Source organism: Cololabis saira, chromosome 10, assembly GCF_033807715.1.
Source record: "Cololabis saira isolate AMF1-May2022 chromosome 10, fColSai1.1, whole genome shotgun sequence".
NCBI classification, from domain to species: Eukaryota; Metazoa; Chordata; class Actinopteri; order Beloniformes; family Belonidae; genus Cololabis; species Cololabis saira.
This window is the reverse complement of record NC_084596.1, coordinates 32,562,879-32,582,702: the sequence shown is the minus strand read 5'-3', so window position 1 is coordinate 32,582,702 and position 19,824 is coordinate 32,562,879. Positions and strand designations below refer to the sequence as shown.

The 19,824-nt window shown below is 44.4% G+C and overlaps 3 protein-coding genes across 10 annotated transcripts in view; 1 reads left to right on the top strand and 2 right to left on the bottom strand.

Annotated features, from left to right (window-relative positions):
• Window positions 1-805: 805 nt before the first annotated feature.
• Window positions 806-6,688, bottom strand: cmpk (cytidylate kinase). Its single transcript, XM_061732593.1, has 6 exons — window positions 6,465-6,688; window positions 4,052-4,198; window positions 3,367-3,519; window positions 3,175-3,251; window positions 2,841-2,937; window positions 806-1,313 (listed from the first exon to the last, which is right to left on the bottom strand). The coding sequence occupies exons 1-6, from the start codon at window positions 6,606-6,608 to the stop codon at window positions 1,272-1,274; spliced, it is 660 nt and encodes a 219-aa protein (XP_061588577.1). The 5' UTR covers window positions 6,609-6,688; the 3' UTR covers window positions 806-1,271.
• Window positions 6,689-6,739: 51 nt separating this feature from the next.
• Window positions 6,740-10,820, top strand: fam78ba (family with sequence similarity 78 member Ba). Of its 4 annotated transcripts, none has more exons than XM_061732592.1 (5): window positions 6,740-6,962; window positions 7,081-7,537; window positions 8,128-8,511; window positions 8,607-8,886; window positions 9,495-10,820. In XM_061732592.1, the coding sequence occupies exons 3-5, from the start codon at window positions 8,174-8,176 to the stop codon at window positions 9,735-9,737; spliced, it is 861 nt and encodes a 286-aa protein (XP_061588576.1). In that variant the 5' UTR covers window positions 6,740-6,962; window positions 7,081-7,537; window positions 8,128-8,173; the 3' UTR covers window positions 9,738-10,820. The 4 variants fall into 4 exon arrangements, with proteins under 4 accessions (XP_061588576.1, XP_061588575.1, XP_061588573.1 ...); XM_061732591.1 differs by having other exon boundaries at window positions 6,740-7,017; window positions 7,120-7,537; XM_061732589.1 differs by having other exon boundaries at window positions 6,740-7,537.
• A 698-nt stretch (window positions 10,821-11,518) lies between these two features.
• slc35a3b (solute carrier family 35 member A3b) overlaps window positions 11,519-19,824 on the bottom strand; it is a 22,366-nt gene continuing 14,060 nt past the window's right edge. Inside the window, exons 1-8 of one of the 5 annotated variants that reach the window (XM_061732584.1) lie at window positions 18,813-19,238; window positions 16,784-17,030; window positions 16,516-16,670; window positions 14,440-14,562; window positions 14,161-14,335; window positions 12,698-12,816; window positions 12,486-12,619; window positions 12,114-12,400 (exon numbers count right to left, since the gene is read on the bottom strand). In XM_061732584.1, coding sequence (XP_061588568.1) covers window positions 12,253-12,400; window positions 12,486-12,619; window positions 12,698-12,816; window positions 14,161-14,335; window positions 14,440-14,562; window positions 16,516-16,670; window positions 16,784-17,030; window positions 18,813-18,845 — 1,134 coding nt within the window. In that variant the 5' untranslated portion in view covers window positions 18,846-19,238 and the 3' untranslated portion in view covers window positions 12,114-12,252. Of the gene's footprint in view, window positions 12,401-12,485; window positions 12,620-12,697; window positions 12,817-14,160; window positions 14,336-14,439; window positions 14,563-16,515; window positions 16,671-16,783; window positions 17,031-17,165; window positions 17,287-18,812; window positions 19,239-19,824 lie in introns of those variants that run through there. The other 4 variants (XM_061732588.1, XM_061732586.1, XM_061732585.1 and 1 more) reach the window with 4 other exon arrangements.

Below are 19,824 nucleotides of genomic sequence, written 5' to 3'. Positions count from 1 at the left end.
AATCAGAGCTATGCCAGGCCTCCTTTAGAAGAGAACAAGATATTCAGCTTGGAAACATGAAGTGGGCAGCTTCAGTGTTCAGACTTGAACCCCATCGAGCAGGTTTGGGATGAACTGGACAGAAGAGGGAAAGAAAAGCAACTTACAAGTGTCCCTTTTACGGAAACTTCTGCAGTATTGAGAAGTTTCTGAAGAATATTTGATTTCCATTGTGGAAAGAACATCAAAGACCAAGTGTTTTCAGCTGCTTTTTCTACCAAAGCTGGTTACCCTGATGAGTCAAAAGCTTGGAATACATTTTGGTTTACAAACTGATTCCATGATTTGTGTTTTCTTTATTTAAAATCAATTATTTATGCTCTATGCTTTCATTTCAGAGTACAATTAGACAATGCATTAATTTCAATAACAAACTGGGAAAAATTGGGGTGTTGTAAAACCTAAGTGTATGAATGCTTATAAAATATAAAATCACGTTATTAAGACATAAAATTGTGAATACGTTCCTTAGTATTTTAGAGCATACAAAATTTAGTCTGGAGCGCCCCCTGCTGGCTGATTAGGTTCAAAACCAGGAGCTTTGAAGTTATGCGTAAAGTGCATACAGTACACACAACGGCACAAATACAAACTCAATTTGAGGTAAATAGGAAAGAAAAAATGCTTTTCCGTTGTTCATTTTCATCTCCAGTCTTCATATCTAGGCCCAGTTGCCAAAGCATCTTTTTTTTAAATCCCAGAAAAACATACCTCATCAAATAAACTGGTCACGTCCCTGAAAATGTCGTCCATTAAACACGAGACAGATGTTGCACTGATTTTATTTGCGTCCCAAACAGGTTATAGGGTGTTCAGTCTTCCATCAGTCTTTCTCATTAGGTCATAAAACTGTTCTGTCTGAACATTCTGTGATGAATACAATATTTCTAAGAGCCGTCTTGTGGTGTAGTAGACTTTGACAAATGAAGAATATTCCTAAGCAAGTGATACATTTAGCTCCAATGCGAAGGCCTCAGACTAAGACGACGCACAGCGAGCTGAGAGCTCTTCTGCACCGGGATGAGCCGATGATCAGCATCTCCACCTCTCATTCGTACTGACACACACCAACCTACGCTGTCTCAAACAGCGTAACATTTACAAAACATGAAAAGCACAAGTAGCCAAACATAAAAACTTCAATGAGTGGACATATAAATGTTTAAAGTATAGCTGATAAAAAGAGAACTAAAAAGAGGTAAAGTAATGTAGCTGCCAGATGGAGGAAAAACTCAACCTTCTTTGTCTAGGATGGCTTTCACGTCAGCAAATACCTGGAAGACAACAACAGTGAAAACATTTTTTTTTAAAGTCTCACAGGACTCAACTTCCTCTGTTTTAAACATAAAAAAAAACATTAACTGTTACATATTTAGTTTTCCTCTGTATTCTTTTGAACGTCTAAATGAAGAAAAGAAACGTCTCAGGGAAATTTAAAAAAAGGTCTAAAATAAGCTAATAACAATTTAAAATTAACAACACATGACATATTACACCAGGTCATTATTTATTACAGAATAAATAAGCCAAAAGGCTGCAGCAATGCTTTTAAACGACATAGCTCCCATAAGAGTTAAAGAAGCAGTCAGGTGCTGCTCATAAAGCACTTCATTAAATGATCATCAGCAAGTGTAGTGGGAGCTCTTCTATAAAAGCAGAGGTTTTTCATGGTTTCTTGGCCTTGAGCATTGAGATGTGTATTAATGCAAAGGCAAAGGGGAAAGACATCAGTATTGATTTTAAAGAAGTAACTATTTCTTCCAATTCATCTGGGAGGGGTTATAAAGCCATTTCCAAACAATTTGGACTCCATCGGTCTGGAGTAAAGGAGGATTATTCACAATAGGGAAGCATTCGTGGCAGTTGCCGGTTGTCCCAGGAGCTCAAGTTCATCCCAAGGTCTGAACTAATACTCAAAGAGATAACATGACTTCTGGAACAACGTCCTTCGCCGAGGCGACACCGAAGTAAAGATTTTTGGTCACGGTTTGGTGGCAGGGCTTGTTTAGCAACCACGGCACCTTGTAGTCATGGAGTTGACCGTGAACTCCTCCGAGTACCAGAGTATTCCAGAGTCAGATGGGAGTCCACCTCTCCGACAGCTACGCTTAAACTGGGTCATGCAACGGGACGATGATCCAGAGCACACCGGCAGACGTACGGCAGAACGGCTCAAGAAAGAAGAAGCGTGACGGCGGTCCGGTCGAATGCCAGACTAGATTCCGATTAAAAATGTCGTAGCAGGACTTAAAGAAAGCAGAGCAATGGAGAAGCCAGCTAGCAATAATAAACCGAAGCAACCTTGTAAAGAAGAATGGGCCAAAGTTCACCACAACGATGTGAGAAACTGATAAAGAGACGGAGAAAAGCAAGTCGCTGCTAATAAAGGTTGATCTACCAGCTACTGAATCATGGGTGTTCACTTTATTTCTACCAGGAAATAATCACACAGTGTAAAATGTCACATGTTGTTGTTCACCTGATTATGTATTTATCAACTATTTAAACAAAGTCTGAAGTCTTTTTTTTTTATACCTGTAATGAAATATCTTATCGATTGCTATGTAGCAAAGCAAAAGTTACATTTCAGGCATCAGTCATCTTAGTCATGATTGTATTTCATTTTATTTGTTGACTTCTTCCTACCAGGTTGTGGATGAAGCCACAGTGATTTCTCTTTCAGGTGATTGCAAAAGCTGTGAAAGATGCCCCTCCCTCATCTGAGAGGATCTGCAGCCCTTTGCTCTAAATCACCTGCAGCGTTCATGGATATTTTCCTAGAGTAAATGCAGATTCCTCACCTCATCCACAGAACGAGAAGCGTCTACAGTACGGACTTTGCCTTCTTTCTCGTATACTTCAATAATCGGTCGTGTAGACTGCAGGTAGGTCTGGATTCTGCATACAAGAGAGAAATGCTGCTGGTTATTGGGGTCGGACGACACAGGGGACTTATAGGAGACACAATTTAGGTCAAAAACGCATATGCAGGTATCTAGCAGTACGTTAAATGGGTCAGAGGAATCCATACTGATCGGACATGACTGCTGAAGGACAAAAGAGAAAATAAATCCGCCAACAGCAGTGAAAACAGCACTTTGTAAACCAAACACTGAAGCCACAAGGGGACTGCACCTTTTCTCCAAGCTCTCTCTGTTGTCGTCTGTGCGGCCACTGCTCTTTCCCCTCTCTAGACATCTGTCGATGCAGACCTGTGCACGAAAAGAGCTCGAGCCTTGAGTTTAAAGAAGTTCACGGGACATTAGTTCAGCACAGCATGTAACTAAAAGCAGCTGGAGGAGTCACTCTCCAGTTTCCATGACGTACCTCGTTGCCACAGTCAAAGAAAAGCACAAATTTGATGTCTGCTTTGCCGTCCATGACACGGACCCAGCCCTGAAGGTTGTCCTCGTTACGAGGGAAACCATCTATGAGGAAGCAGAAGCTTTTCTCATCTTGCTTCATAGTCTCTTCCATGGCCTTACAAAACACAAAGCACAACAAAAACAACATATTTTACTATAAAAGAGAACTGCTTGAAGGATTTCAAGGTTTGCACAAAAGCATTGTTGTTGAACTGCACATTCTCAGGGGGTAGGAGGGAATTATTTCTTTAGATTCTTTCAAAACATCCCTCTGACGTTCAATCAAGAACAGCAGATGAAACATCCATGTTAACTATTAATGATGTTACTTGTTTGATGCTAATTGGTCGTATCTGTAGTTACCACAGTCGGGTGCATACCAGGGTTTGGTCGGTAGCGTTAACACATGTTCAACTGAACTACACCAGAAGCGCAACTGTGTCAGAGTTCGCTTTAATCGAACCAAACATGTCAAGTCTGAACGCAGCCTGAGTTATGTCATTTGTGTTATTCAAGTCCTGTGAACATCAATAATAACAGCTGCAAGAAGCCCCCAAATCAGACGAATGACCTGCGGTGGACACATCAAGATTTTCTCGCTGTTACTCATACACCAACCAGATTTGCAGGCGAGGGCTGATACGTACCTTCCTGAGTAAGTTGATAGTGATCTCCACTGGGACGATTTTGCCGTCTTTGATGTGGTCGCTAATGAGCTGTCCATATTCTGACCCTTCTCTTGCTCGCTCCTCTCTGAGCAAATCCCCAGCTGACAAATGAGTGTAGCTGTAGTTCTGAGAGACACACACACCCACATACCAAAATCAGCCACATTTCCAGATGAGTCATTGACCTTGAGTCCTGAAAATGGTAACCAAAAAGGGATAAAAAATAATAATCGAGTGAATTTATGGAAGGCAACAGTTTGTTCGTATATTGCTTCACGTCTATTAACAGTGAAACTCAACAGCGGAGAAGCAGGCCTTTACAAACAGGAGGGGTCCGTCTCAACTACAGGCTGGGGAAAAGCCTTTCCTTGTGTAGTGAATGAAAGGAGTGTCTATGCCCTTTCGTCTATCAGGTCTAACCGCTGAACCTGAAGCATGGCAGCCAACACCCAGTAACAGAAGTCAAATGCCAGCTTACCCATCATAAAAGGCCTCTATCACGTGGATTGGTGCTCAGAAGAAATCAATCTGTAGGCTAAACAGCAGGAGTGTTCAGGAGTGAACACTGCATTACTCTCACTTTATGTAGTGCATATTCTCAGGTAACCCAAACTATTTTATTTTTCTGAAGTTATTATGCACATCTTTCTTTCTAGGGTTTTCCTTTTCCTCTTGGTGTATTTTATTTATATTGTAGTTTTCCTTTTTAAAATAGATGTGTAATGCTTTCATCTCTGCTTTTGACTGGCATACCTGTGATAACCCCCCCCCCCATTAAGAAAGTATTTATAGACTGCTCCCTGTTTTATATTGTATTACTTATAATGAAAATGAAAGTAAGAAAGTGACTAATGTGATAATGATGATTAGATAATTAACTGTTAAACTTCCAGAGCAGGGAAAATAATATCAATCTGGGTTTCGATATGAAGCCATGTTATCAAACAAATATCTGTACTTAAGTCTGACTTATCTGATAAAGGTGTATGGGCTGATCGGGTCCTCTAGGTTGATGTCAACACCAACACGTGTGTGTGTTTGCTCATCCTGGAAGAGTGAGCTGTCAAGTACACTCACCATTACATAACTTTATCTGCACAGATAAGTCAATGATAAGGCTACTACAGGGAACTCGTGTCAATATCCTGCTGGGTCTGTTTGCTTTGTGTCAGGTTCTTAAGCAGATATCAATGTATCTCACCCATCCCCTTGTTTGCAAATGATAACAATTATAGAAAATATCTAGAAGCATCATTACTTATTTTTTACATGTTCATCAGAAAGTAGAGGTGGATATATTTGGAGGAATTGGGAATATTGCAGGGGTATGTTGTGCCGGTATGTACAGTATTCGAGTTGTAAAACAAAATCAGGGGGGATGGTGGATTTTATCATATGGGCACAGATAATTTGTGCTGATTACAAATAATATAATATATTACAAATAATAGCACTGACCAAAACACCTGCAGAAATACTGCAGGAATGACATAGCAGCAGTTAAATGCAGCCTTCTGTAAGCTTTAAATATCCACTGGGCTTACATCAAATACATCAAAACACAACAATAAAAAACAGTTTTCTGAACTTATCAATATGACTCTGTCCTTCACAGGATAAGTAAAATGGATCACTGCAAAAACTCAAAATCTTAACAAGAATATTTGTCTTATTTCTAGTTAAAATGTCTCATTTTAGTAAAAAAAATAATCTTAAAACAAGACTCATCACTGGAAAAAACATAATAATTTTCACCTGTTTCAAGTAGATTTTCACTTGAAATAAGTAGAAAAATCTGCCCGTGGAACAAGATTTTTTTTGCTTGTAATAAGAAGATAAATCTTGTCCCACTGGCAGATTTTCCTCCTTATTTCAAGTGAAAATTTACTTGAAACAGGTGAAAATTGTCAAATAAGTTATTTTTCTGGTGATGACTCTAAATGTTGAAATAGCAGTAAAACCACATTCATTGATGAAATGACATAAGGGATGGAAAGGGGGGATGGCTGTTTTACAGGGGGGATGATTTGGACCGTTTTTATTTCAGGGGGGATGCCATCCCCCCTCATCCCCCCTCAACTCCAGTACTGGGTATGTACCATGAATAAAGACATGACTGCAGCTCCTACGTGGCTGTGCGGCTAGTGCCCGCTAGCAGGCAGGTTCATTCTTAAGGCTGATTTATGGTTCTGCGTTACACCGACGCAGAGCCTACGCTGTAAGCTCTGCGTCGGTGTAACGCAGGACCATAAATCATGCTTTAGAGGACGACCGGAAGTGGACCCATTTGGGTCATTACATCATAATAGAAACGTAACGAATAGTCAAACCTATTAATACACCTACTGGACCCCCTACCCCCCCCGGTTTTCCCGGTGTTTTCGGGTCGTACCTCCACGATCCGGGAGCACTGGGTCCCCTTGCCGGCGCCCGGCCCCCCCAGCACGAACACCACCTGCGGCTTCATCCTCGGCGACGCCATCTTCAACACGCTCGGCACCCTCTGAGACACGGTGGCGATCAGGCGGCCGAACATACACCAGCAGCTGAGGTGGAGGTGGAGGAGGGAGACGAGGCTCGGTGTGTCCGCGATGGCCCCCGCCGCCACTTCCGCTATCCAGCTCCTCGACCAATGGGAGCGCAGGTGGGCGTGGCCTGGGCGGGAGGCCCCGCCCCCTGCACTTGTGTGTTTTTTTTCAGTGCGGAGGTCGGGCGACGCCCCTCCCTGCCTCCCTGCCTCCCCAGCATCAGCACCTCCACCAGCAGCTGCAGGACGATGCTGCCCGGCTCCTGCTCGCCATCATCTCCAGGATACTCCGTTTACCGATAAGTCCGCTGACCCAGAGCCGTTTATTTCAGTCACACAGCTACTCGCCCGCCTCCATTCATGGTGTGCCATTCATGCATCCCCGCCAGGACGACAGCAGGATAGCCCGCTCCGGCCCGTAATAGCACACACTCAATTGTTGTTCTTTTTTTTTTTTTTTTTTTTTTTTTTTTACATGTAGGTCAAAGTGATGAAGACTCGGGTTTTGTGTTTTGAGCAGCGCCGCGTGAACCTATAAGGGGGGCTAATCATCCAGGACCGGCCAAGGAAACAAAAGGGAGATCCAGCCCCGCTCCTCTCCTCTGACTGACGCACCTGCTGCCCTGTCGCCTCCTGACATGACAGCGCAGCGCCGGCAGCACAGCAGCATCAGGGGGCACCGCCGTGCGGCCCAGCAGCAGCAGCCCAGGGGAGGCCGGATTGCAGTTTCTGAGACGAGCGCCAAGGGCAGTGCGGCAGTGAGCGGACAGACCGGGGGGAGGAGGCTGCGGAGATCCGGGATCCACTCCCCCCAGAGTCAGCCCTCTGTGTCATCATCCTCCCAACCTGCCGGTAGATGTGTGCATGCTTGATCCATGCTGGTGGTGACCGTGGAGCCCCCCCGTCCTCTTCTCGCCTTTTTCACTGGAGATGTGCAGGTAAGCAGAGGTGGGTAGTAACGAGTTACATTTACTCCGTTACATTTACTTGAGTAAGTTTTGGGAAAAATGTTTGTTTTTGCATGTTTTGTCACATTTACACAGACTCAAACACACATAGAGTTTCTATGAGTTCATGGGCTTGTTCTAGTTCTGCCTGGTTAAAAAAGAAAAGTACAAAGGCTTGAAATTTTGTGCTACTTGTGCTTAATTAATTTTTTTATTCTGTTATTATTTTACTTATTTTATTATTTATTAAATTACTTGAATTTATTTTAAGCTTATTTTAATTTAAGCTATATTTTATTTTTTATTAATTTTAATTTATCCTATTATTTTATGGATTTAATTTGCCTGAAGATGATTATTTTGTACTTTTGTCTGTTTTGAATGGACGTGTTAAAAAAATAAATCAGACGTTACTCAACAGCTACTCAGTACTTGAGTAGTTTTTTCACCAAGTACTTTTTTACTTTTACTCAAGTAATTATTTGGATGACTACTTTTTACTTCTACTTGAGTCATATTATTCTGAAGTAACAGTACTTTTACTTGAGTACAATTTTTGGCTGCTCTACCCACCTCTGCAGGTAAGGAAGCTGTTCTTGAGGGAAGTTTGGAGCCCGGAGGGGACCGATGAGCATACTGGCCGGGTTTCAGCGGCTCCCAGTGTCCTCTCTGGTTCTGCTCATCTCGCTTGCGGTCCTCGCCATGGGCTGTATTCAGAGCATCGCATGCAAACCCCGCATCCGGCGGGAGAACATTGTGGTGTACGAGGTGTCGGCCTCCATCGACCAGTGCCCCACCATTATTGAGGAGAATTCACCAATTGTACTCCGTTACAAAACGCCCTACTTCCGGGCCTCGGCGGGGGTTGTGATGCCACCGGTGCCCCGCAATGAAACCTGGGTAGTGGGCTGGATCCAAGCCTGCACGCAGATGGAGTTCTACAACACCTATGGTGATATTGGCATGTGAGTAAACACACAGTCACGCTTTACCTGTATTAATGTGCTTGTCTTCAGGTGTGTCACCAACCCCTCTCCCTTCTCTCTGCCCCCGGCTGCAGGTCCAGCTGGGAGTTACCAGAGCTGCGAGAGGGTCGGGTCAAGGCCATCAGTGACTCCGATGGCGTCAGCTACCCCTGGTACGGCAACACCACCGAGACGGTCACCCTGACCGGCCCCACGTCCAAACCGTCCAGGCTGACAGTCAGCATGAACGACAACTTCTACCCCAGCGTGACCTGGGCCGTCCCCATCAGCAACAGCAACACCCCCATGCTGACCCACATCACCAGGGACCAGAGCTTCATCACCTGGCTGGTGGCCATGAACTCTGTGACCAAGGTGGGACCAAAACACAGAGAATGACCCCACTTGTTGTCACATCCTTCACAGATCTCAGCTTCATTTTTGCTTCAGCTCCTTTTAGATTTCAGCTTTGTGTGTGAGACAGAATAAAGTGATTGAAAGCAGCATCGGACCCAGGATTGTACAGTATAGTGCTCCCCTCAGACGAGCAGTGATGTAATCAGTTTCTCCCGTACCTTCCTTTGCTGGTGTTCAATTTCAAATGACCTCATCATTACCTTCAACTCTCCTGAAAACAGCCTCTGCAACAGTCTTTGAAATGTAGTTTTATGGCATGCCTGCAAAGCACATTTTCAGTAGTTCGGTCAGGCCTGTTGTGGATTGATTAATGAGGAGGTGTAAAATGAAATTTTGTGCTGACTGCTCGCTGTGAATGTTATGCTCGGTCAGAAAACCTCATTAAAACTCCATATCATCTTTCTCTATCAGTTCAAATTAAACGATCATTGTGAATCTGTTTGTGGGGTACATTAACCACCCCGATGCACATTCAAATGAGGCGCTGTGAGGATGCTCCTAATGCACCTCAAACAAATGATGCTCAATGTCAACCATTTAAAGAGTGTGCGTTCTTTCTCCTGCAGGAGCGTATCGTGCTGCAGACGGTGCGGTGGCGAATGCGGGTTGACATTGCCGTGGATCCAGACATGCCTCTGGGCTCTCGGGCGTCACTGGTCGGCCGCCCCTACCAGGAGCAGCCGCACATCCTCAACTACCAGGAGCCCATCCCTCCCAACGCACTCGGGAGACCCAACGCCAATGACGCCCAGGTGCTAATGTGGAGGCCTCGAAGAGGTGCACCGCTCGTGGTCATACCGCCAAAATAAGAAGGACATATCGTTGCACGGACATGTGTGTTTGGGCTTACGGCAGGTGTTTGCTGCGCAGGCAGAACATGAGGGCTGGCGCTGGTGAGGTTAGCAGTGAAATCATCAAGCCTGACTGTGTCCTTGCGGTTTCTAATCTCTACACAAGTCAAACGGACTGTTACGATAAGTCAAAGTGGATATAACATCTTGAATGTGACAGAGCACAATGTCAGAATAAGAAGCCTCCAGCTTGATCTTCTCAAGGATCTGGAGTGGCGTTGACGCTTGTGTGACCCATGATGAAGTTTGGACCGCGTAAGAAGTTCTGCCTGCATTTTAGCAAAGAGCACCGTTTTTAGATGTACCACAGAGGTATTAGCCTACAACGAGAACTGCATCCTGCATCCTTATAGACTTATTGCATGACAGTAAGAATGAGACTAAAACAAGAAAAACTAAAAAAAAAACCATACCTGGAGAAGTTTAAGAACAGACTTTGTTTTGTACAACTTGATATCTGAAGACATTTTGATTGAAAAATCTGCCAAAAAACGCTGCAGGCCGGTTTAACCTCGTCGGTGTCAACAAAGGCCTTCAGCACAGCCAGTACCAGTACTGAACGATGTATTCTGATCATTTAAAAGAAAACAAAGCATTATATGAGACTTTTTAGGTTAAGATTTAACTCGTATATTGACCAGATTGTATTAGGAGCTCCCACTTGGCATAAAAGTCTTGAAGAAGAAACAAGTCTGTTTTAGTTTTCACTGGAGTTCTGCTGACACACCAAACTTGTGCACCAACATGTTTTCCAGTCACGCGGCATCTTAGCAACAAAACATCAGAGAGATGAGCTGGATCTGTTTCTGCACCAAATAAATCAAGTCTTTCAGTAAGTGCGGTGTAAACAACTTGGAAACCTGCCATACAGCAAAATTAAGACGAGAGGGTGATGGCAGTCAGGGTACGTCTATCAAAGCTGGAACCGTTCTCTCAAAGCTGGAACTGCTCTCGAGCGAAGCATTAGTTTGACGTGGCACTAATCGCGTCACGTTGCCCATGAAGTCACATCAATCTTCCCTCAGTACGGGGCTCTAAATGTATTCCTGGCCGTCTCCTTGGTGTGGAATTAAACCACCGCTGCTCCAATGAAGTCACACTTCTTATCTTTTCTGTTTTGCAATGGGTCTCTGCAGATTAACCTAGACGAGGACTGTTTTCGCATCCTGTTTAGAGTCTGTCCAGTGGCTCTTCCTTCCTCCCTGCCTGCCACTCCACGGACCGGTCACATGACTCATTCTCCATCTGTGCTTCTCTCCAGGTTCACGCTTCACCTTTCCGAACGATTGCACTTTTAGTCCCAGCCTCTTCCCCTCATCACAGACGCAGTCGCCTCACCAATCTCCCAGGTCTTTTTATTTACTCATTTATTTTAAATCCACAAGTAGACATGCACACGTTTCCTAACGCCCCTTCAGTCCTGCTCTTCTCTATCACGGTCACTGCTGACTGTAGATACTCATAATTATTTTTAAATACTCAGGGGTTAATGGTTATTCAGTGTCTACATTTGTCCCAGCATCTCCGCTCATTCAGACATCTGTTGCTATAGAGACTGGTTTGGTTTTCCAGCGTGCACTGCAACTGGAACAAAAAAAAAAAAGATGTAGAAAATATTCATGGGTGTGCCTGACTCTCTGTGTATGCAGCGGTGTGCACGCAAACACGCACTTTCACACACTTTGATGTCAGGGGAGATCAAGGATAAGCTAATTTTTCAGCATAAAAGACAACTCACTCATTGACAAAGACCTTTATTTTACATTTAAATAACCATGCAACAAGTGCTTTTGATACAAATACTAAGACACTGAGCAGCACGGTCGAAGCAGTCATGTTCTCTTTGAGATGTCTCTCATCTCAAGATAAAAAAAAAGAGGAGACACTCAGCATCTCTGGACGGAGGTAACCCCTCCTCTTTGCAGCAAGTCTACTCCTCATCCCACCACTAGATGGAAGCTTTGTTCTCTCTTTGACTCAGGTAGGATCTGGGATTGATGCCTTTTCTGCTTCCTGAATATACTGTGCCCCCTTCCCATTTCATATATCCCATAAATATACTGTTTAAATACTAAAAACTACATAAAAAAGGGCTTCCAAACACATTTGAGGATGCAGTTTAATCCTGAACTCTTCTTGTTTCTTTTAAACTGCTCGTATTTTTGTTTAACGGGACCCTTGTATGTCAACACGGGATTCAAAGGTCAGCGATATATCTAGAAATATTTTATACGTAAAACTTTACCATATAAATGTATCTCAAGACAACTGACCCCCCTCTTTGTGAAAAGCAGCGTTATTTCCCCTCTCTCACGGGGATGTGAAAAGGCTCATTCACACACCACGCAGCTGTGACGTGCTCCTGCACTTCCTGCAGTCATACGCTGCACGTGCCAAAGTCTGGCTCACAGTTTCTAGAGTCCTGCTCCGTGTGTGCAGGGTGGCTGCCGTCTCTCCTGTCAGGCGGCGCGGCTCACGCGGCTCTCTGGCTACACTTTGACGGCGCTTCTGTTGGCAGGTTTGACCTCGTAGCTGTACAGAAAGGTGGCAGCAATAACCAGCACCGCCCCCAAGAAAAACACCCTGAGGAAGCAGCGGGGACAGAAAGAAAAAATGGGACACTGAATTAATTCAATGAGGAAACAACTGAATCGTGGACTTGAAGTTGAGCTCGATGCATGCCGAGCTTGGTTTTGTTGAGATTACCCGGTGGGGTTAAAGTCCTTCAGCAGAAAATAGGAAATGAGGGTGGACATGATGATGGACAGAGAGGTAGCAAATCCTTTGAGTATGTTGTCTGCATATTTAATCACCACTGCAATAACCAGCCCTCCCAGAGCCTGCAGACAAATATCACGGTGTCTGAAAACACTCTCACAACAACAAAGGCCACATGGACAGAATCACAATGAACAAACCTGCAGGACAACAACCGCACAGGTGACGGTGTTGTAGCCCTGAAACATCCCCGACCGCCTGACGCTCTCGCCGTCGAACGCCATCATTCCCACCAAGCCAAACATGAAGCTGAACAAACCTGAAAGACACAAAAGAGGGCAGAGATGAGCTGGTTGTTGCAACAGATGCATCTCACACAAACACCCACACACACACCCACAGAAAGAGAAACTGTCTTTCATTGACAGTTATGCAGCCCATCCCTTTAACTCCTCCTCTCTCCGAATCGAAAGTGGTCCCCAGAAATGCAGGATTATCAGCGACAGACTGCATTTGTGATCAGTTCCACATAGCTGATTTCTCATTGTGTCTCAGAAATACCCTGAGATACTGAGAGGTTTCAAGGGAGAGACGGGCAGAAGCGAATCTGTCTGGCACACATCCTTTCTGCAAATTTCTTCTATTTCTGCATTTACAGTTTTTATGATAAAAGCATACTGGTGGTTGGTAACTGGGAAGTACGAGGCCGCTGAGCTTGAAAAACCTGCTTGTTGTAGAGGCTTTCACCCACATGAGAGAAGCCACAAGTTGAACCAGTTATTAAGGGTGACTGGCACCCGTGGAGATGTTGCGTGATTAAGGACATTCTCCTAAATCACTCACTGTACCTTTTTTTTTCTTTTTTTTTACCTGTGCATACACTAACCTGACGGTGGCCTTGGACAGCTTGGAGAATTCCACTTGATTATGATTTAGTGTCATGACTTGTAACTAGGGATGGGCGGTATGGACTAAAAAATGTATCACGATAATTTCTGGCATTTATCCCGATAACGATAAAAATGACGATAAAAAAATACCAATTCAACTCCACCTTTGTATCACCACATTCAGCCTTTGGAGCCCCCAAAACACTGTCTTTCTTTCTTTCTTTCTTTCTTTCTTTCTTTCTTTCTTTCTTTCTTTCTTTCTTTCTTTCTTTCTTTCTTTCTTTCTTTCTGGCTCCTTTCTTTCTGGCTCCTTTCTTTCTTTCTTTCTTTCTTTCTTTCTTTCTTTCTTTCTTTCTTTCTTTCTTTCTTTCTTTCTTTCTTTCTTTCTTTCTTTCAGGCTCATATCATCCTTCCTTCCTTCCTTCCTTCCTTCCTTCCTTCCTTCCTTCCTTCCTTCCTTCCTTCCTTCCTTCCTTCCTTCCTTCCTTCCTTCCTTCCTTCCTTCCTTCCTTCCTTCCTTCCTTCCTTCCTTCCTTCCTTCCTTCCTTCCTTCCTTCACGCACACGTACGTTGTGCGTGGATTTAAATCAGCTTTACACAAAAACGTCATCAACAGGAATTTATCGTTTTTACCGTGAGATGACAAATTCTTACTGTGGGGAATTTTTTTGACTTTGGTTTATCGTGAACGGTAAAATATCGCCCATTCCTACTTGTAACTATTTTCTAATGATTTCTGTCTAACATGGGAGATAAAAACAGGAAACACTCACCCAGCTGTATGTTACGGACCCACACGCTCTGTTTGGTCTCTTTAAGGATCTTCTCAAAGTAAACTCCAGCAAAACCGCTGGACAGGCATGCCATCAGGACAGACATGACTCCCACAAACTGGGAGCCTGCAGTCAGGACCTCCTGCTCCGTGTCCTCATCAGTCTCTGTGGGCCACTGTGGAGGCAGAACATGGGCGAGAGATCTGAGGAGTTAACGCTCCTGTTCACAGAGCTGTAAAAGCTTTAGCGCTGTGTGCTGTTTAGAGACGTTGCAGGTACCTGCACCAGGGTGACTCCAGCCATGAGCAGGACCAGGGAGAGCCACTGGTAGAGGCCGAGCCTCTTCCCAAGCATGGAGACGGAAAATAACGCTGTAGTGAGGATCTTCAACTGATATGTGACCTGTGCGAATCACAAACATAAACTACATGACGTATAAAACATCACCTTTTGATTGCATCATTCTTCCATTTTAAACATACAAAAATAAATCAGCACAACCGGCCAGAAATGGTGAGTTTTTGTTGAGTTTCTGAAATATTGACAATGCAATATTTTTGACATGCATTTAATTTCAACAATTTCAACAATAATAACAATAAACAGTATTTTTAGATAAACTTAAGTCTCTCACACACACTTTGCTCTACACAACAAGGCTCCTCGAGAGGGAACTTGTGGAAGTTTCCCAAAGTAAGATGTGTTGACCTGGAAGGGGATAAACTTACCGTTCTGCAAACAAACGTCCTGTTTTTGGGAGAATAAGTTCTGCTACCACCTGGAGCTTGTTCGTGGGGGTTTCCCCATTAGACAAGAGAGTAGTGTAATGGTTTTGGTATTTAGGTTCCTGTTTTATTTTGAAACCCGTATCTTTGTGTTTCAGTTTTGTCTGGACTTCCCTTGTTCCCTTCTGCCCTGATTGTCTGCATTTGTGTCTCGTCAAGCCTTCTGTGTATATCGTGTCCTGCCTGTTCTTCCTCTTACTCCCTGCTGGTCCGTACCGTTCTGTCCCTCCGTGTTTCAGATCAGGTTTTTGGATTTTGTCACGTTCATGTTCTGGGTTCTTTGCAATCCTGCTCAGCAGCGCTTTTCTTTGTTGGATTTAAAATAAATCCCTTTTTTGGAACTCCTGCCTCCTGGTCTCCTGCATCTGGGTCCTATCCATCACACCCATGACAAGTAGCTTCCCTGCATCTCTAGGTCAGGGAAGGGCTTTAGCTGCTATGATGGAAAATTCAGCCTTGGCTACTTGATTAAACCAAAACTGCTGAGAGCAGCAAAATAATAGCCTTGGCCCAGCCAAATGTACAGACTTGGAGTCAAAAAAGATTAACACTGACCTTAAAGATGTTTTTGTCTACTGAAATCGTAACAATGAATCAGGCTTTGTGCCTTACAGTCAGTATGCTTCCTTTGTTACGTTGTGATTCTGCATCGAGATGCCTCATGTATGTTCTGACCCTTCTACATGCAATTGTTTAACTAAATCTACTGAAATCTGGATAATTTTTCAAGTCTTATTCTTGGTAACTTAGACACTCAGTTTCAATCCAGTTATTCGGAAAGAACACATTAAAGAGCATTTGATGGGTTTTTCCACAACAACTGGTGTTTGTGCTTGAGGGCTGGGCATCAGATCAGATTACACACCCCTCTTGGTTGGAGACCCTGTTGCGGGTGTCAAAGTACTCCTAAAGGGGCCTCCGTTGTCCTGGGGGGACTCGCTAGCATTGCTTGCAAAGGCATGATGGGGAGGAGTAGCCTCACTGATCTGGGCGTCAGTGATGTCCTGATGCCGGAGGTGGACTAAGATTTTCGAGCAACATTTGCTGCAAAAATGTGTAACATGTAATAACCCTGCAGTCAAAACAAAACCTTTTTTGACGCCCAAGCATTGTTCAACCAAACCATGCAAAATCCCATCCTGGTTTGGGTTGAATAAGATATCAGCTTCCCTGAGATGGCAGATTACACCCAGCTAAATATCATTTTCCTGCCACGTACATAGTGAAACCCACTGACTAACCTTCCCGATCCATCCTGGCCTGTTGTGTAGTAACACAACAACTCTGTCCCTTTGTTACCAGGACCTCATTCAAACCTACAGTACTGTAACAAGATCATGGGTGTATGTTCATAAAAACACAGAAAAAAAACACAGAGCCTGCCAACACAAGCTATTACCAGGATATTACTTTTTTTCAAAGAATTTGTCACTTTAGTAATTTCAGAGCAGTCCTGCAGGAGAGGTTTCGGAAACATTCTGCCGTGTCCAGCCCCTGCCCTCGCTCACACATCACACCCGCACAGCCGTTGAGTTACAGAGACACACAGACGCGCGTGGTGACGTGTTACCTGATAGGTGGCGGCATCCAGGTTGGACAAGGCAACATAGAGCAGGTTGTTCTGCAGCGTGTAGATCCCTGCAGGCACGGCCAGCTTCAGCGTCTCCACAGGCTTCTTCACAATCTGCTCTTTCAGCAGCAAGCTCATTCCCTGCAAACTGAAATCTGACAGCGACAGGGAGCGATTGAGTATAATTTCAACCAGGGGAGCGGGTTAAAAGCAACTAAATAAAGCTCCCCTGCCCGTGAATGAATAAAGAGCTCCGGCTCCTACTCACTGTTCTCCCTGAAGACCAGGAGAGCGCAGGCGAAGATCTTGAGCACTTCAGCGGACACCACGGCAGATGAGGCCAGGTAGCGGGGCTCGTCCTCCTCCAGGGTTCGGGAGTAGCGCATGGTGAGCACCAGAGAGGTGGTCTGCAACACCAGCACTCCCAGGGACAGATACTTCAGCTGCTTGGACTGTGACAAGTCCAAGACCATCGTGAGAGACTCTTTTTTAGAGTTTCCAGACGACACAGTAGCCTGCATAACATGAAAAAAAAAAAAGTTAAGTCAAATTTAGACAGAAGGGCTTACATCACCAATCTTTTTGCATCTGCAGTCACTAGAGTTCAATAAAAGTCCCATGGACGGCTGTCAAAAACAACTTTTCTGTACTTGGTAACTGTGGAAATCTGTCTTCCAGCAGCAGCAGCTCTGAGTCAGGAGCGAGGCGTGGACCCATGACTGAAGAAACTTTAAATGAGGACGGCACGTTCTTCTCCCGTGCCCCCCATGTTCTCCCTGGGCCCCTCCCACTGTGTCTCGTATGATTTCCGTGTGTGTGTGTGTGTGTGTGTGTGTCTGTGTCTTTGTGTGCGTAGGTGTGGCCAGGCTGCAGCTTCTGCAGCTGGCACCGCTGCTCTGCGTGACCTCATCAGCATATACAGCTCATCCAGCTTCCTCCCAGATTTGCCACATCGTGATTCCATGCAGCGGAGCAGTGCTCTCAGGCACACTTGTGCATTTTAACCTCAAGTTAATGTGCTTTCCAGTTTGCTCAACTACAGTCTGTACCACACTGGTCTGCAGCCTCTCCGCAGCCTCGCAGGCAGCAGACCCGGCTCCGTCTGCCTGCCAGCTCTCCACCAAGTCCTAGGCTGCTTTTCTCCGCCTCATCTCGGTTGCTCCCTGCTCCACCGGCCCACCGTTGCTTCTGGGTTTTCTTATTAAAACCCACGATTGGTCTTTAAAACCACAGCAGCTTTACACAAGCCTGTATATAAAAGTTGATGTTTTCTTTCCTGTTCGTTTTTTTCAAGCAGTTTGACTGCGTATCACTCATAACTACCATACGCTAAGATAGACAGGAATGTTTTGTTTTGTTTTGTTTTGAAATGGGTCTATTTTGGTGTATGAAGATATGCACACCAGGGATGAGGACTCAAGTCTGTAACTTGGACTTGAGCTTTATTTAAGTCCCACTCACTCACAAACCTCACTGAGTTGAGATTGCTGAACCTCTTGTCCCCATAAAGACGAGTGGTCAAAGTTAGTGATTATTCAAGAAAATGTCCCAAATATAGAAAAAAAAAAGGTTGACAAAGCTGCATTAGAGACAATAAATTACTTTGGGTCTGTTGTCCCGAAGTGGAAATAAAAATGATTACAAACAAACACACACACATGTATGAGCTTCTGTCCTGATTATTTTTTTCCTGATCTGGGTAGTCATGGATTCAGACCTGAACCTTCAGAGACACATGAAGACAATAATAAAGCCGACCTTCTATCACCTGAAAAATCTCTCCAGGATCAGAGGAATAACGTCTCAGCAGGACCTTGATAAAACCAGCCATGCATTTATCCTCAGTCACCTTTTTCTTCTCTTTATTTTTCAGGTTTTTATTATGTAAAGCACCTTGGACTGGCCTGTTGCTGAAATGCACTATACAAATAAACCTGCCTTGATTAAACATTGTTTTGAGCTGCATTCCTGCGCACCGACAAACCATAACTGTGTTTTTAGTTTCAGTTTTATCCAGCCAGTAACTGCCAAAGATATGAAAGATATGTGCTTTTGTCACCGGGAGGACCACAAAAAACACAACAATCACCAGGAGGAATACAACAATCACCAGGAGAACAACAATCACCAGGAGGACCACAGAAAACACCTGCCTCCCCAAGTTTAACTATTAAAATAAACATGTTAAATAATATCTGTTGAATCTATCTACTGTTTACAGTATGACGGCTCCAAAAGACTACTGGCACACTACCATGCAGAAATGTTGACTTTGACAGTGATGAGGGAGCCGTTACCACATTTCTGGCCTCCTGCAGGTCTGAAGTCATGAGGTCCTTCACTGTCCTGCCCGAACCGAAGCGCCTTATGTCTCAACGCTGTCTTCTTCTCTGTTGCCTTGTCATCTCATCCACATGTTCCCTGATTTGAAAGATTCTTGCCCACAGCCAGCCCTGGAACCGGTCCGCTGAACTTATCGTGCAGCCGTGTCACTTCAAGAGCTTCAGAGCTCTCACACGGTCCTTCACGGTGGGAGGAGCATTGTTTTTCCCAGGTTATTGCAACGTACACCTGACTGGGGTGGCCTGTTTGCACTGCTCGGTTGGTGACCATGCTAACACCACAGCTGCAGCGTCTCCACAACAGCCAGACAGTTGTGTTCACTCAGATCCGACTCGGGTTGCAATGTATTATTCTGTCGTTTTTCATTTCATACAAAGTCTTTCGATTCATAAAACATGTGTAGACTTGAAACCAGAGCACATATCCTGCTTTACTGAGAGGAGGACGTACAACAAGCCACGCTGGCCATGTAAGCGTTGGCAGAGGAGGAGGCGTGGTGTGTCAACACACTGCCCTCCTTATGTGGCAGCTGTGCTGAGCGGGCTGCACAATCCCACTCTGTCTGCGTGAGGCCGTCCCTCGGCTCGCACTGAGAACACGTTCACAACATCTGACTTTTAGGATTTCCAGAAAGCATTCGTGGCGAAGTGAAACTGCACATTAAAGGGTTAAGTCAAGCCAGCGCATCTGGTCATTGGTTAATCTTTTGTAAGCAGTGCCCCATTGGAAAACAGAGGAATCATTTATTTTTCCATACTTTCTGGAGAAAAGGTTTCCTAGATATCTCTATTGGCAGCTGAGGAGCACCATTCAAGCACAATTTATGTATGAAATTAATGTTTTTAAGTTGACGTGCATCTGCATCCAGGACTGACTTGTATGAAATAAAACCTCTGAAAAATACAAGAAACATACATTTTACAAGAAAATACAAAGAAAATTAAAAGGAGGATGAAGTCAAGATGC

What these genes read in the sequence shown, in the direction of transcription:
- fam78ba (XM_061732592.1), top strand. Translation starts at nt 8,174, where the DNA reads ATGAGCATACTGGCCGGGTTTCAGCGGCTCCCAGTGTCCTCTCTGGTT. An exon ending in ACCTATGGTGATATTGGCAT is followed by an intron (nt 8,512 to 8,606) that starts GTGAGTAAACAC and finishes CCCCGGCTGCAG; the next exon opens with GTCCAGCTGGGAGTTACCAG. An exon ending in CCATGAACTCTGTGACCAAG is followed by an intron (nt 8,887 to 9,494) that starts GTGGGACCAAAA and finishes TTTCTCCTGCAG; the next exon opens with GAGCGTATCGTGCTGCAGAC.
- cmpk (XM_061732593.1), bottom strand. Translation starts at nt 6,608, where the DNA reads ATGTTCGGCCGCCTGATCGCCACCGTGTCTCAGAGGGTGCCGAGCGTG. An exon ending in CTATCAACTTACTCAGGAAG is followed by an intron (nt 3,520 to 4,051) that starts GTACGTATCAGC and finishes GTGTTTTGTAAG; the next exon opens with GCCATGGAAGAGACTATGAA. An exon ending in CTTCTCGTTCTGTGGATGAG is followed by an intron (nt 1,314 to 2,840) that starts GTGAGGAATCTG and finishes GTTGTCTTCCAG; the next exon opens with GTATTTGCTGACGTGAAAGC.